The sequence below is a fragment of the Mirounga leonina genome, unplaced genomic scaffold, assembly GCF_011800145.1.
Source record: "Mirounga leonina isolate KUSES-001 unplaced genomic scaffold, KU_Mleo_1.0 Mir_260, whole genome shotgun sequence".
Taxonomy (NCBI): domain Eukaryota; kingdom Metazoa; phylum Chordata; class Mammalia; order Carnivora; family Phocidae; genus Mirounga; species Mirounga leonina.
Genome location: NW_023270642.1, coordinates 1,644,296 through 1,660,248, shown reverse-complemented (window position 1 = coordinate 1,660,248; position 15,953 = coordinate 1,644,296). Strand labels below are relative to the sequence as shown.

The window sequence follows — 15,953 nt, the reverse complement described above, 5'->3', positions numbered from 1 at the left end:
TAGAGGTCAGTTCTTTGTGAAATATTGGGAAGAGGCTTAACTGTTCTATTTGGTTCTGTGTTAGGAGAAGCTCAAAAACATTGATTCATACTTTGTTGATGCAGGAGAATAAAATGACCTCAGAAGTCAAGGGATAATCTGAAGCCCTGATAATTCTTACTCTATTTGGAAGAAAATCTTAGGCAACCAATCTCAGAAAAGATTAATGAGAGTGGCTGCTAATATGTACATATATTGTTTCTTACTTAATATAGAAATTCTTAAAATTCTTTTGGTAGGTGGAAACCTACCCTAGTTACTTGTCATTCTTTCCAATCAAAAAGTTTGGGGTATTGAAGTGCCCTTGAACCATATGCTTGCCGAGTGTTGGTTCAAAGAACAGAATATTGTTATCAATAAGTAGGTCGTGTATCTGCGAACTTCAGGGGAGTGTGAGGTTACTGATTTACACATTTTCATGGTGTCATGCATCTTTGTTTCCTTGTCATTGTGTAGATGGACATGCAGAGTTATTTAGGATTAGAAGATGCAGTAGCATTTGCTTATGATGTTAGCCTTATGTAATGACAGTATGAGGAAAAGTTACAGAGACTGTAAAGATCAGTCTTCTGTGTGCAGAAATCACAAAAGGACGTATTTGGGAGCCTGAAGAAAGAAGTCCTTATGCTAGTATTGGTGTGCTTACTAGTGAATGGTGTAGTCTCACAAATTAATGAGGGGCCAGAGTGGATCTACATTATCCTTACCCATGAGGAAAGGAAGCACTTGAGGAGGGGCTGCTTGTTTTCTTTGCATTTTGCAAATACGGAACACAGGGTCTATGCTGTATGATAAGGACCTACTAATCTCTCCAGCAGTGCATGGCTGCATCAAGGAGGATGTTAGCCCTAGTGAAAGAATCAATATCTGGCCAGGAAGCTGCTTCTCTCTTACCGTTGGCACATGATCTTCACATAGGAATACTCATGTGCTTGGTAGTCATCCACATCACATGTTCAATTCTAATTCTCCTCAAAAGTAAATAGCACAGGGGTGCCTGGCTGGCTCAGTCGGAAGAGCATGTGACTCTTTATCTCAGGGTCGTGAGTTCAAGTCCCATGTTGGGTGTAGAGATTACTTAGATAAATAAAAACTTAAAAAGTAAATAGCTTTGCAATCCACGTTGATAGCAGGGCCGAACAACGGTAGAAAATGTGGGAAAGCAAAATCCTCACATATATTTTAGCCTCCTTCACTTTGTTCTTTTGATTCACTGTATTCCTTATCCATTTTTGTTTTTGTTTCCCTTCCAAGTGGAAGAAGACACAGAAGAAAGTTCAAGATCAGGGAGAGAGTCTGTATCCACAGCCAGTGATCAGCCTTCACATTCTCTGGAGAGACACATGAATGGAAACCAAGAGAAAGGCGATAAGATGGATAGGAGAAAGGAGAAAGCTGGCAAAGAGAAGAAGAAAGACCGAGACAAGGAGAAAGAGAAAATGAAAGCCAAGAAGGGAATGCTGAAGGGCTTGGGAGACATGTTCAGGTAAGTCTTTACCAACCCAGAGCAGATCATCCCTAGACATCCGTGAGTGGGAGGTTAATACAGAATTCTACGAGCCCAGATTTGAAAACGTTATCTTTGAGGGCAATCAAAAATGTTTTCTAATGTTCAGTCTTCACTGACTGTCTTCTCAAGGATTTCACTTCCGTTATTTCAGACCATGGTAGCAGCCTTAAAGATGGTATCTTGCCAACCGCATAAATAACCATGTGAGGAAGGAAGGACCAGTCTTCATGTTAGCTATGCGTGAGAGAAGGAGCCCCATGGAGACAAAGGGCTGTTAAAGCGGTGTGTGTTCTTTTGTGTGTGTGAACAATGGTTCATTATTTAAATTTAACATAGAGCTCAAGTTAGTGGTAGCATTTAGAGGTTCATTAATAACAAGTCTAATAAAAAATGTTACAAATAGAGCTTCAATTAAGCTGTGTTGATTAATTTAAGACTTATTACTTCAGTCTGTAAAGATTTCATTCAGTGTAGGCTCTGGCTGTTTCCTGACACTTGTTTTTGTGTCCCTAAATTATGCTCTGGGATTACTTAGCATATCGTTTTTTACAAATCATTGCTCCACAGTAAAAGTGACAAGTTGTTCAGAAGTTGCACTGAAACTCTCCCATAAATGTTCATCTAAGGTGATTTATAATATTCAGGCATTTAATGTTAAATATAAAGGTTGCTCGATTGTTCCATAAATTAAACCCCTAAACATATCAAGATGATGGTTTCAAATTAAAAACATACAGCACAGCCACTTGACTCTTCAAAAAGTAGTTACCCTGTATTAGGAATCCCTTTCTTTTAACTTTCTTTTAATTGCAAAATGTGAACAGGAGTTTTTATTTTCCTGGAACTTCTTGATTTATGATCCTGAGGTTGACCTCAATAACTCAGGGAGTTAAAGATATGTCAAGCCTGCAAAGTTGAGGACTCGGGGCCCAGCCTGCAGGCCACACAACACAACAGATGTGCTCTGTACATGTCTGATTAAGTTGAGTGCATGGAAGAAGTAAACTATAGACCTAGATAAAACAAAGCCTGGCCTATTAGTGGCATTAGCTTTCATTTAAATACGATGTGAGTTCCATCTCTGATGCTTCAGAGCATTGGGACTTCCATAGTTTTACATTAGAGTTTTTCTTGTTTATGTACTACTGAATGCTTTTTCAGTCAGATTGTCTTTCTTCATTGTATGTTGTATCCAAGAACACCTATGGGACGAAATTGCTCTAACGGCCACTTTTATTTCAGTTTCTTTGCAAGCCAGGGGACTTTTCTTTCTGTATATGCAGACTGACAGCTCGTAAGTTGGCACCTGCATAATGCACGACATAAGGCCCTTGCCCATCAATTAAAATTTAAGAACTGTGTACTACTTCTTTAAATTGGAGAATACGAGATGGGAGGATACCTTCCCTGGGACTTACACATTCAACAAGGTCTCGTTTCCAGGTGTCCTCCTGAAGTCGCATTGAAAGCCAATGGCCTCTTAGTTTCCCTCCTTCGTCAGGCAACATTTATCTGACAGATACAGTGCTCTGTTCTTCTCATGGAATAAAAAAAATAAGCAAATTTCTGGTGTGTCTTTATAAAATATGTTATAAATTATTTTCATTATAAATTGTTTTTTTCTGTAATTTACAACTCCAGAGTAAGAGAGGCTTTATGGTAGAGTTTTTCCTTTCGGGGGCCAGAAGAGTGGACGGTGTGGGGGCCATGGGGACCTGTATGTTTCAGAGCGACCCTGAATTGTAACTCAAGAACCACCTTGTTGCTAAAAGTTCTGTAAAATACTATATGATGTTTTCTCTAGACCAAGTTCTATGGGTTATACCTGCACCCTGTAGTGAAAGCCAGCCTTGTGATAATTGTAATTTCAAAGGCCTGCATATTTTCGAAAACTAACTTCTTTGTTTAGGTGCAGGAGCTAAAGGGTTTTTTTACCCCCCTAAAAAATTAGCTTGTATTCTCCCAGTGTTTAAGAATAGCTATTAAAGAAAATCACTGACATTCATACTTTTCTGGGAACATAGCATCAGTGGTTTGCTAGAATCAGCCCACATTGGCTTGTGAGAGCCAATTGCTCAATGTTTAGAAATATTGCCAAACGTTTGTTAAACACACCATTATAAAAATTAAGTAAGTTTTATGAAAATCAAAAGCAGTACTCAAAATTTACCAGTTCCTAATTATTTTATCACATTTTACCATGATCTCTGCATTCGAGGTTATTTACCCCTCTTGATTGGCACAGTGCTAACACTTTACGCGGGGCCACAAAAACAGCTCTCACCAGCTCTACCTTTAAGACATAATGCTGCTAGTTGAATGTGAGCCGTGTTGGGAGAACTTACACCATGAAAGTGTATGAGTTCCACAAAACAGAGCCACTTCTCCTAGGAGTACAAGATGCCAAAGAATGTAAATCTCTCTTAAGCAGAGTCTCAGTATCTTGTCTAGTTTCCTTGACCATGACTGTCTTCCATCCGGGTGCAAATCACTGCCTCAGTCCTTTGGGAAATGGTTGAAGCTTGCCAAACACTTCTCCTTGAAAATGATCTGAGAATAATTTATTAAACATACAATAAGCTTTTTGTCTGATTGACTCTTGGCTCTTAATCCTTCACACCATTATATTATGTTCTTCGTATTGGAGAAGACTCTTAAAGCATTGTTAGATTTTTCAAAACATTTGTAACTACCTCTCATACTTACTGGATCTCACTGTTCGAGACTAATACACTCTCAGATTGGTTCTTTTATGTTTTCTTTTTTTTTTTTTTAAATAACATAGGGGAATATAGTCTGATTTTAAAATTAGTTTTTCCTTTCTTTTTGTTCTCTTATGGAGAATAGCATGTGATTTCCTTAGCAGTGTTGCTTTTAAATAGCTTAATCCAAATGTGTACGCGCATATACATTTCTTAGGACAGTTTGTAAGGAGGTTCAGGTGCGGCTGCCCAGCATAGGCCTGAAGTACAAAGCAGGGACGTGCGCGTGTCTGTGTGAGAGCATGTGCGTTTGTGCATGTGTTGTTATGATTTTGGTTTTGGTTCAGATAACAGAAAGAAAAAGCTAAGGGTCAGGGACATTGGATATTGGGAGTCTAACTTTCTGAGCGTATGAGCTTTTTCTCTTTAGTCGCTCGAGGAGGTAATAATATGTTTTCCTTTAAAAACAGGCTCACCGGCTCTCCTCCTCACCATCTCCCTCCACAGCCCCCCCGCAAACACACACACTCTCTTCCTCCCCCTATAGATTGTCTGTGATTTTGGGTTCAATTTGAAGAGGGCCAAATATACGGACCCTGTTTTTAAAAGGGCACCAGAGGAAACCATGGCACCTTGCGTAGGTATTTTTATTTATTGGTATATACAGATGACATAGTTTTCTATTTCACACATTGAATGGTAGTCACAAAGATGATTTAATTATTGAAAAATAGCTCTAGGAAAGAATGTTTTGAGTCATATGAATCACTCTTCTGTTAATAAATTATGGAGTATATGAAGTGCAAAAGCTGGTCTTAATGAAAGTTTTAAATCACAAATTTTAAGCTATAAGAAAAATAACAAATGTAAAGTGTTTCACGTTTGTATGAGTTTCTTATTGTATATACTACATCTTCTTTTGCACATAAGGAACTCCTATTGCCTTAATTAAAATGGCTTTGTAGCTAAGAAACCAGAGTGTGCTTACTAAATAGGTAAACATGACTTGTAAATGTAATCATTCTTTGTGCAAAGTGCAGAACAGAGGGAGGGTCTGGAATTTTGAGTCTTTGTTTATGTTTGATTCTCAGATGCTTGGCTATTCAAATTTAATACTATAAAAAATTTTTGAGAATTCTGCAGTTGTATGAAATTGTCCTTAAAGAGGGAAGAAACTAAATCTGTCCTTTAGAAGGAGAGAGATCTATTATTTAATGTTTTAAATGTGTTCCTGTTTGAAGGAAAGCAACAGCATTATTCGGCAACATGCTTTTGCCTGGTTTCCATCTTCAAATTGAAATAATCCACACAATAATAAAACCCTGTATTAGGACAATATTCTCAGATAGTAAGTGTTAAAAATTATGTGTTGCCCTTTTTTTCAGCTCTGGAGTAAGTACAATTTGATATTGCTTTGCCTAAAAGATTAGAATAGTTTTATTTTGCATGTCATAGAATTGTATCCATCTCAAACTGAAGGTTTCTTAGAAGTGACCTCACTGTCACATCTCAGGTTCATTTTATGCTTTTGTCCATATGTGACAGCTGAGAACCATCGCTATGGAAAGCTAAAGCAAAAGTAATGTTGCAATATTACCATTAAAATTGAATCCTCCAATTACACTTAAAATGATTACCTGGGTCCCTGCAGCCTTGTTTTTAGTTCTGTAAGAGGAAATAGGTAATTTAGTTTGAAACCTTGTTTGGTTGAAATCAGATACACTGCTATCTTTTCCCTTTTAGAATATGATAGTTTTCAGAACACAATGAACATGATCAGATTTTAAGACTTGATGTTGTAGCTTGGATTACACTCTTTAGGCTTTGAGAGAATAACAAACAGGAATGATTGTTGCTTCCCTTACCTGTACTTACTAACTGTGTGTCTATACCGTGTTTCTCATTTAGCCTTGCCAAACTGAAGCCTGAGAAGAGATGAACAACAAACCAGATTCAAAAAGGTCTCGAGAAGCACATATTGCACAGTTGATTTTTAAACAAACAATAAATTTACTTTTAATGAATTCTTAGTGGCTGTTGACGAATTTTGTTTACGACATCAGCAGTTTCGATGGTTTGGTAATTTCCATATTAATCAATTTGGAACTTTTTCATCTTGATTTCGAGCTTGGGGGTTTAAATTACTGCTTGAAAAGGCAGAGAAGTGTTTTTTCCTCTCATTTTTATTAGCCCCTTTTCATAGTGAAAACCATAGTCTAGCTGCTGGCGTATTCAGAAATCATCAGCACACACCAGTCCAATGTTAGAATCTGCTTTCGAGACGATGTAACGTACCAGTTTGGTTTGTGTGACACGGTGGCCGAGGACACAGGCAGCTGGTAGATGAGCAGTCCCAGGGCAGGGAGGCCTGTGGGTTAGGACTGTCACCCACCAGTTGATAACCAAATCGGCCAGTTTGCAAGGTACTTTTGAGCAAATTTTAGTCCCTTCATAGGTTACAGGGTTTAGACAAAAGATGGAGGGTTAGGAAAAGAGATAATTGTGCTTGGGGGTGGCTGACCCAGCAAGTCCTTCCTGGGAAAAAGTAGAGATACTCAGGCAAATAGTAATTCTGAGGTTTGCTGAGACCACGGGGAGTTAAGAGCACACACCCTTTTAAAACAGTGTTTCTGGAAAGAGTCTGCCTGACCAAGTGTTGTAATCACAGCTCTCTGAACGTGTGGGTGGGTCTCAGCCTGTCCTTCCTTTAGGAGGAAGCCTTCTGCATATAAGAAGTCTTAACTCACCACCTCTCCATTCTTCATGTCTTCAAAATTGCAGGCAGGACCCTATCTAGTTAGCTTTATTCCCTGAGGATGTTGGAATTGTATCGTACTTGAAAATAAACGTGATGATGAAACAGAGGACCATTTCATAAAGGGTGTTGTGGAGCTGGGTTGTGTGCCTGTGAAGACAGAACTCTGCCCAGCTCCGCCAGGCAACAGCCCCCACCTGTATCGCAGGAAGGAGGCTCCCATAACCCTGCTTATTTGTTGATGTAGGAAATAGCGGGGCTTGTGGATTTTTATGGCTCAGGCCTAATTGCCCTGTGGACGAACGTGACCAGTTGCACATTGGTAACATTAAATGGCACTCAGTCTAAAGTGCGGCTGATTTAGGGAATGCAGTGAAAATACATCTGTGGAAAAGTCTGCCCATCTATATGAAAGACAGGCACCATACTTTGTAATAGAAAAGAAAGAACTTGAAAGGAGAGATTCTGTGTAATTTTACTTGGTTTCTCATTTGTGAGCTGGACAGAGACCAGCCTTGTGGTGTGAGTACACATACGAGTAGGATCCCTTGGAATTAGTTTCAAATATGTAAATCCCGAGGACTCAATGTATGCTTTTTCTAATTCGAATGGAAACAGAGGTTCCCGTTTTTAACACAGGAAAATAAGTGTCAGGCTGACCTGTTAGCAAAGGCAAGTTCTAGGGTAGCTGATATCATATTCTTCTCGAATTCTCCTTTTTCTTATTAGCAGTTTTAAATGGAGAGCCCCTGACATCTACAGCACGGAGCGGACTGCAAGGAAGCCAGCGGAGGCACAAAGCATGACGGCGAGGCCTTTCTAAGACCTTTCCTGACGCTCCTTAGCGCTGCTTTTCCACAGACCTGCGGCATGAATATAGAATGCAGTGTCAAGGATGACACCTACTTTACAGTCTCTGTAAAGCAAACCTTTTCGTAGAAGAAATTTTTGACAGTTCTGAGATGCTAAGTCAATTTCAATTCCAGACGGTGTAGAAACTGGAATCTTTTTTTCTGCAATTGATGGGAAAATTGAAGGCTAGTGACTATTCACTCTCTAATAACACAGGGTAAATAAATATGATCACACCATTGAAAATGTACTGGAAGACAGGCCAGGCTAATGACATTCACCACAACATATATTGGGAGTATTCTTTCTGAATGTTTTTGTTACCGTTAGAGGTTCTGTATCTTTCACATTAAATATAATGGATCCAAGTACCTGGGATTCCTAAATATATTTTTACCAAGCCACAAATTATTACATAAGGGTAATTGTTTGATTACTTCAAATAGTCTTTTAAAGAATTCCCTGGCAAAGTGACCTCTTACATAATTGAATGTTGGATGGTTTTCTTCTGACCTGTTTAATAATAGCCAATTTAGAAACAAAAGACTAAAATTGGATTAAATTTCATATCCTAGTGAAATGACCATGTCTCCCGTTAACCTTTCTACCTGTTTTTAGGATGGATGAGCTTTAAGGTAAGGCCAGGACCCCTAGATCCATTCTGATCCTCTCTTGCCCATTCCGCCACATGGCTCCAGCCCCTTCTCCCCCTTCTCCCCCTTCTCCCCCTTCTCCCCCTGGCGTCAGGAAGGATTGCCCTTCTCCACTGGATCATTCACTTTGTCCTACACTGTGCTGTTACTTCCTCCAGCTTAGAGGAAAGTCTGTCTTAACCTCCCTACCCTTTCAACTACTACCTCATTTTCTCTCCTACACATCCACACAGACCCTTTGGTAAATTTGTATTTGTCCTCTCCATATTCCTGTTCTCTCTGAAACTCCCTTCAGTGAAGCCTCATCCGCCTGGGCTCCACAGCCTGTTCTGGGCGGGTCACCAGGGACCTCTTCATGGGGGAGTCTTCCCTGTGCACCCTCACATCACCTGGGTCTGCCCGGGGCACTTGGCACGTTGACAGTTGCTCTTCTTGGAGATCCTTTGTGGTCACTCCAGTTCCATCTCCTTTGCCAATTCTGTGTCATGCTCTGTCCTTCAGATATTGGAGCGCCGCCCCCCCTCTCCCCCTTCCCCCCCCACCAAACTCAGTCCTTAGTGTTCTTCTCTTTTCCTCTTTTCAGTAACACAGAGTTTTTATATTCTTAGGAAACAGCCTCTGGACTCTAAATATAGTCCATGGGCAGATAATTCCCAAATTTACATCTCCTGGGCATCTTCTTTGAACTCTAGATTTGTAGGTCCTACATCATCTCTACATGCTCACTTGAATATCAACACTTAGCGTGCTTCCAACTCAGTTTCTGGATACTGCTTCCCTTTTTTTTTTTTTTTAAAGATTTTATTTATTTATTTGAGAGAGAGAGAGAATACGTGCATGAACAAGGGGAGAGGCAGAGGGAGAGGGAGAAGCAGACTCCCCGCTGAACAGGGAGCCAGATTCAGGGCTTGATCCCAGGACCCCCGGATCATGACCTGAGCCACTCAGGCACCCCTGTTCCTTCCCTTCTTAGATAATAGCAGCTCCGTTTTTTTTCAGTTGGTTAGGTACAAAGCCTTCAAGTAATCCTTGACTCTTATATTTTCCTTACATTCCACATCCAATTTATTGAGGTACAAAAGCAAAGGCCCACTTGATTTATAATTTCTATAAAGCCCTGGTACTTTTCTGTACCAGCATCCTCCGTCTCCCGGACTTCGGCAATAATCCTCCAACCGCTCTTCCTGCTTTCCCCTTCCATGCAGTACATTCTCCACACTGCAGCTAGAAGTCACGTCATTTCCCTTCTCTGCTCAACCCCCAGCAGCCTTCCAAGTCATTCAGAGGAAAGTTCGAAACCCTTAGAGTCACCGATGGGGACCCCCCCCTCCAGACTAGCCTCCTACCCCCAGCCCCTCTGACCTCATTCCTTCTCCTCTTGCCTTTGCTAACTTCACTCTGGCTGCACTGGCCTCTTCTCCCCACCTGCCAAGCCCACTGGAGCCTTTGTCCTCGCTCATCTCTCTACCTGGAATCATCTGTTCTCAGATACCCACAGGTTCATGCATATCAGCTTTTTGGGGTAACTCCAACCTCGCCAACCAGCACTCCCTCCCAAAGTGACACCTCCTATCCCACTTTTTGGCATTACTTTTCTCCTCTGCACTTACCACTGCCTAACATACGACTATCACACTTGGTTTAATAATCGATTGATAGCGGCAGGGATCGTTAACCTCGGCCCCTGCCTGGTGTGTCATCGGGGCCCAGTAAGTGTAACAGAGATCAGGATGCCTGTATGCCTTCAGTGCGTCCTCCAACTTCCAGTGGCCAGTCTCTGCCTCTGCCTGAGAAAGCTGTGGAAGGGAGCTCTGCTTCTCTGTGCAGGATTGCCGGAAGTGCCTTGGGATAACACCGCCTCAGAGCAGTCGGCAACCAAGGACTCAAGGCAGCCACTGTGAAAGTCTTCCCGTCCCTGTGGCCCAGAGGGTTCTAATGCTCAGGCATAAGTCTGCTCCCTTCGTCCTGAAAGTGCGGTCCTCAGACCTGGAGCACAGCAGGACCTGGGAGCCTGTCAGACATTCAGAATTCTAGGCCCCACCCCAGACTGACATCAGAACCTGCAGCTTAACAGCCCTAGAGATTCCTGGTCACACCCCAGGGGGAGAGGCTCTGCGGCCTGAGTTGGCCTGCAGGATTAAGCTCCCCTTGGCCACAGTGGCAGCAGGCTTGAGAACACTCCTTTTGGGCTGCCTTTCTTCCCCCGCCACCACCCCCACAATGTCTGCACTCCCCTACCCTTCCATTAAACCACTGCCCTGAATCCTTGTCTCGGGATCTGCTGCTGCTGAAATCCAGACTCAGGTGTGTTTGTTGAATGAATGAATAAATAAGGTGCCCAGAGTAAGTGGTGACAGTGTAGGTGAGGAACTTCTACCTGCATTAATTTTGCAATTTATGACAAGCTATCACACCGGGGCAGTGCTGGTGTTTGCTTCCATCTTTGGAAGATGATGTCACTTCCAAAGCCTGTCCATGACTGATCAAGACAGTCCCCAGAGTGCAGGTCTTTTCACGCTCCATAGGTTACATCATGTCCTTTGGTTTATTGTTCAAGTTACCATTTTCCTTGCTCTTAGTAGCCATAAATGATTTAAGTATTCTCCATTACATCAGACTTTTAAAAAAAGATACAATTTCCAAATTAAATCCTTCATGCCAAGCAGTCCCTAACCTTCAGGCTTTGGGTTGTAGCGTTGAGGGGTCACAGATTCCAGCAAGGAGTAAACGTTGAAATTGCCCTATTAATGCCTTCCTACGCCTTAAAATATCAGGCTCAGGAGATGGTGTAAGATTCTGTCCCTAAAAGAAGTCAGAACCTTTGTTTTCCTCTTCACAAGCTTCCTGAGCAGCAGAGAATGAGCTGGTGAAACACCCCTTCAGAAAGTCCCTTCTGAAGACCACACCCACAGCCTTTACAGCCTGGGTCCCCTGCAGGTGCCACCACCCATAGATGGTGCTCTGGAGTTTTCTCCTTTCCCTACCACCCTGGAGGGAGGACACTTGGCTGAGCACCTGTGGCCCAGCCTCCGGAGGCCTGGGCTATTCCTGATTCTTAAATGAGGTGTAACTTGGGGGTGGAGACAACCGTACCTCCTTAGTTGCTCCTTCAACACTATATTTAATATTTATATATTATAATTTTTTTTTAAAGATTTTATTTATTTATTTGAGAGAGAGAGAATGAGAGAGAGCACATGAGAGGGGGGAGGGCCAGAGGGAGAAGCAGACTCCCTGCCGAGCAGGGAGCCCGATGCGGGACTCTAGGATCATGACCTGAGCCGAAGGCAGTCGCTTAACCAACTGAGCCACCCAGGCGCCCCTAATATTTATATATTATAATTTACATCTCATGTGTTAAAAAGACTGTTTCTTTCTAGTTTATGTAACAATTTCAGTCCTTAAAAAAAAAAAAAAAAAGAATAAAAGAACAAGTTTACATTCTCTGTCCAAACAAAGGAACAGAGACTTTGAAATGAACTGAACTGACACAAATGAACTAACTGACACATCCCTACTCTCTGTATTAAGGTTTCTCTGTTTCTACTCTTCCGGTAATTTAGCGTGTTATCCGTTATCACCTCTTGGTGCCCATTTCTGATTCCGTTGGGTAACATGCTGGTCCTGAGGACTTCCCAAAAGAGAGAAAGCATCCCTCATGGATTATACTTCTACCGGTACTATGGCAAGCAGTTAGCATTCATTGAGTGTTGAGGTTGGTGGACATCCACTAAGAACATTATTTCAATGACCCATTTAATCCTTATAATAACCCTATAGGGTAGGTGCTCCTTTTAATCACCTGTTATAGATAAAGTGAACACAAAGGTTCAGGGGGGTACTGATGACCAAGGTCACACAGGGGTCCAGTGGTAGAGCCACACCGAATTTGAACACCGGTCTACCCCTAAGGCCATGTTCCTACCCACTCTGCGGGACCAACTGAACCTTCTTAGCCTCTTCCAATGTGTTGTGCTGCCCTGACACATGTGTAAGAGCCAAGATCGGTTAATCACATGAAGTGGCATTGCTATCGTATGCTGTGAAAAATTAGAGATCCCTGTTGCTAGCTCGGAAGTGTGCAAGTTAGTATCTTTTGAACCAGACTTTTAATTCTTGTTCCTATTGGATGTCTTAGCATCCTCTGTCTGTGCTCCTTTCTCTCCCCAAAATAATTCTTTACAGACTCAGGAATTATATTGTTCATTTAAAAATTACTAATTGCCATATCCCTTCCCCCACACCTGACCTTCCAACCTATCTATACTGTACCCTGAATGCTAGCGATGATTAAAAAAAAAGGTTAGCCTCTGCCTGCTCTCTTCTTTCAAGATGGCCATATAGTCCTATAAATGCTTTAAGTCCTTTCCTGTTTTTATACCTCCTTTCCCCCTTACTATGTACCTTCTTGTACTTCAGATCTTGCTCAACTGCTGCTATTTCTTTCATTTTCCACTGTTAAAACAATCGTGAGGCCATGTGTGTTCGCAGTCTTTATTTCCTCTGTGAATTTCTGATGTTTCCTATCATCCTGTCATTTTCACGCAGGCCCTGTCGGTGCCACCTGGATCAGCAATCCTGCCGATCCCTGGACGTGCCAGAGAGACCACAGCTCAGCCTTTAGGGCTCTGCCCCTTGGAAGACTAGTGGACTAGTGGGGCTCGGGGCTGCCTGCCTTTCTGGCACCTCTGCTCATCCTGTCTGTCTGGATCCTCTTACCTGGCCTTGGCAAATTTCCACTACTCCTTGGAGGAAAATAATCTTTTATCTAATTCCTGCTTTTATAACTGCTTTAGTCATTAGGAAAGCATCCCAAGTTTACTTTGGAATTCCTAGAATTTCAGGTTTCTTTTATCTTTTTAGGGTAAAGTGTTAAAAATATTTTTTTAATTGAGGAAATGATAGCATCAGTTTAATCTTAGTATAGGTTGATTCTGGAAGTTTTAAGAAAGTAAACTTCGGACCCACTCTAAGATAGGTATTCCAACAGGATGGACATTTTCCCTTGATGAACTTTCTAGAACATAGCAACAGGCAGATGCTTAGAGCACAGTGGCAAATCATTTATGCAGGACGTTGTCTGCTGCACACCTGAGTTGTCCTGGCCACACTGGAGGAAAGGCGATTGCCCTCAAACGAATTTGGTTTGCTGCATCTCAACATTCAGGTACGTATATTTGCAAATGAGCAGTAAATCTCCTCAAGGGCAATTATATTTCAGCACTTAATGATAAGTATCCTATTCAAGGTTAACTTTCACTGCTCCTTTGCAAATTGGCTGGTGAGAGTGATCTGGAGCCAAGGAAGTCTGCAGCCTGTGAAGTGTAGCCTGATGCCTTGCATTTCCTCAATGGGTACTTCCGGCAGGAAGGGCCATTTCCCTGGTGGGGGCCGGGTGTGGGCTCCTGGCCCTGATCACTGCTCCAGGGAACGACTTCATTCTCTTACCATGTCTGCTGTCTCACCCTGCATGCTGGGGCGGCGTGGACTCTGAGGCAAGCACAGGAAAACGTGCAGCCACATGCCTTGTGCAAAGAATAATGGGGGCAGTGCAGTGACTTCAGAGCCTTTTACTACTCACCTGGCAAACACTGTTTCTAATGGTGAGCAAGTGGAGTTTTTTCAAGGCTGGTTATGGAGTGTATAGGATTCCTTAGTAATTTTGAGGTAAAACCATTCATGTGTGCATTCAACAGGTGTTCGCTGGGGGCTACTGTCTGCTGGGCCCCATACTAGGGGCCAGGGATTTAGGTGTAACTTAGCGAAGATAGGCCCCGCTACAGTGGCCCTTTGGAGGGGCTGGGGGAACTCAGAGCAAGTGCGCCCAGCCCACACTAGGACTCAGAATCACCTCCCTCCAGAAGATGGTATTAAAACTGAGATCCAAAAGATGTTTTCTCTTTTTCAAGGGGCTTTTGGGGGAGAGGAGTATTTTGCATCGGTGGGATTCAGACTCTTGATAATGATCCTCAGTAAGCAATATAGTTTGCCTTGCAAGCCAGTGGACCTACACACACGTCACTAAAACAAACATTTCACAGAGTAATACTGGGCCTTCCTCCGTATGCTGTGCTCTGGTGTATTTGCTGAGAGGCAGCTGAGTTTAGTGGTGAAGAGCCTAGACTCTGAGGTTAGGTCACCTGGATCCAAATCCCAGCTGCATACTCCCCAGCCTTGCGTTTGGAGCAAGTTAATGAACTTCCTTGTGCTTTGCTTTTTGCACTCGTAAAGTATGGATAATAATGGTACCTGCCTCACCCTGTTGTTTGGAAGCTAAAGTGAGTTAATGTATCCCAGGCACCTCAGAACCCCGCCGGGTACAAAGAAGGAAAGCACTCTGTAAATGTTAGCTGCTCTTGATGTTACTGTTATTATGCTGTAACTCACTTTTTTGAAAATGCTAGGTGAGTCCTACCAAATCGATTTTACATCATTAACAGGTTGCGACACACAATTGAAAAATACTATTTAGGTGGTGGAAATCCTGTAGGTTTGCAGCGGGTGGGGGTGGGGAATGAGCTCTTAGGGAGGCGGATGGCGTCTCATAAAGGACTCATGATACAGTTTGTACCTGATGCTAAGAAGAATGAGAGGCCATTCAAGAGAATGGCTTGATACATTTACATTTTTTAGAAAATTAAAAGAGGACCGTAGCGACAGTGTGTGGAGTGAACTAGGGAGCTGGCCCAGAGGATGGGCCAGGAACTATGCTGGGCAGCTGATGTAAAAATCGTGGCCAGCCATGGGGGTGGCCATGGGGACAGAGATGTGATATGTATTTCTCAGGAGGAATCTAGGGGACTTGGTGATTTGATAGATGTAAAAAATGAGAGAGAGAAAAAAGAGTAAGAAATAATTCCTCCAGTTTTGGCCTGAGAAACTGGATTGAGAGTGGTTAGGCTGACGAGAAAACCCTGGAGGAAAGTCCTATTTGGAGGAAATGTGTGACCTGTTGAATCTGCCTAGTGCTTGTCTGTGACCCACCCCAGCAGAGGTCAGCAGGGGACAGATGAGTGGGAGCGGCTGTAGAGACTTGGAAGTCAGGACATTGGAAGCCGTGGAAGCCGTGGCAGTATTTGTGGAAGGGTTGTCTGGGACCCGTGTGTGCGGGGGAGGAGGAGCAGGTGAAGGCCAGAGTTCTGGGGACTCTTCAAATATTGGGGGTCAGCTTAGGGTGGGGAGCGGGGTGGTGGAAGATTTTGGTGACCGAAGAAAGGCTGCTGCAGGTAGAAAACCAGAAGATTATGATCATTAAAGCTGAGGCAAGAGTGTGTCTTTTATTAATTAGAAGGATGTGGTCAACAGTGTTTTAGCCGAGAAGTCAGACAGACTCATGGCCTTGGCTGCACAGGAATTACTAGCATCAGTAGATCAGTTTTGAATGGTTACCATTTTACATCGTCTAGTTTGGTGTTTCTGTAGGATGCCAGTACACACAGACT

General features: G+C 42.7%; 1 protein-coding gene across 24 annotated transcripts in view; it reads left to right on the top strand.

The window, feature by feature from the left end:
• The window catches only part of PARD3 (par-3 family cell polarity regulator), a 657,675-nt gene that overhangs the window by 459,468 nt on the left and 182,254 nt on the right, over nucleotides 1-15,953 (top strand). For 20 of the 24 annotated variants that reach the window (XM_035029555.1, XM_035029556.1, XM_035029553.1 and 17 more), the window contains one exon: nucleotides 1,294-1,525. In XM_035029555.1, coding sequence (XP_034885446.1) covers nucleotides 1,294-1,525 — 232 coding nt within the window. Of the gene's footprint in view, nucleotides 1-1,293; nucleotides 1,526-6,159; nucleotides 6,587-7,735; nucleotides 8,243-15,953 lie in introns of those variants that run through there. The other 4 variants (XM_035029561.1, XM_035029560.1, XM_035029559.1 and 1 more) reach the window with 2 other exon arrangements.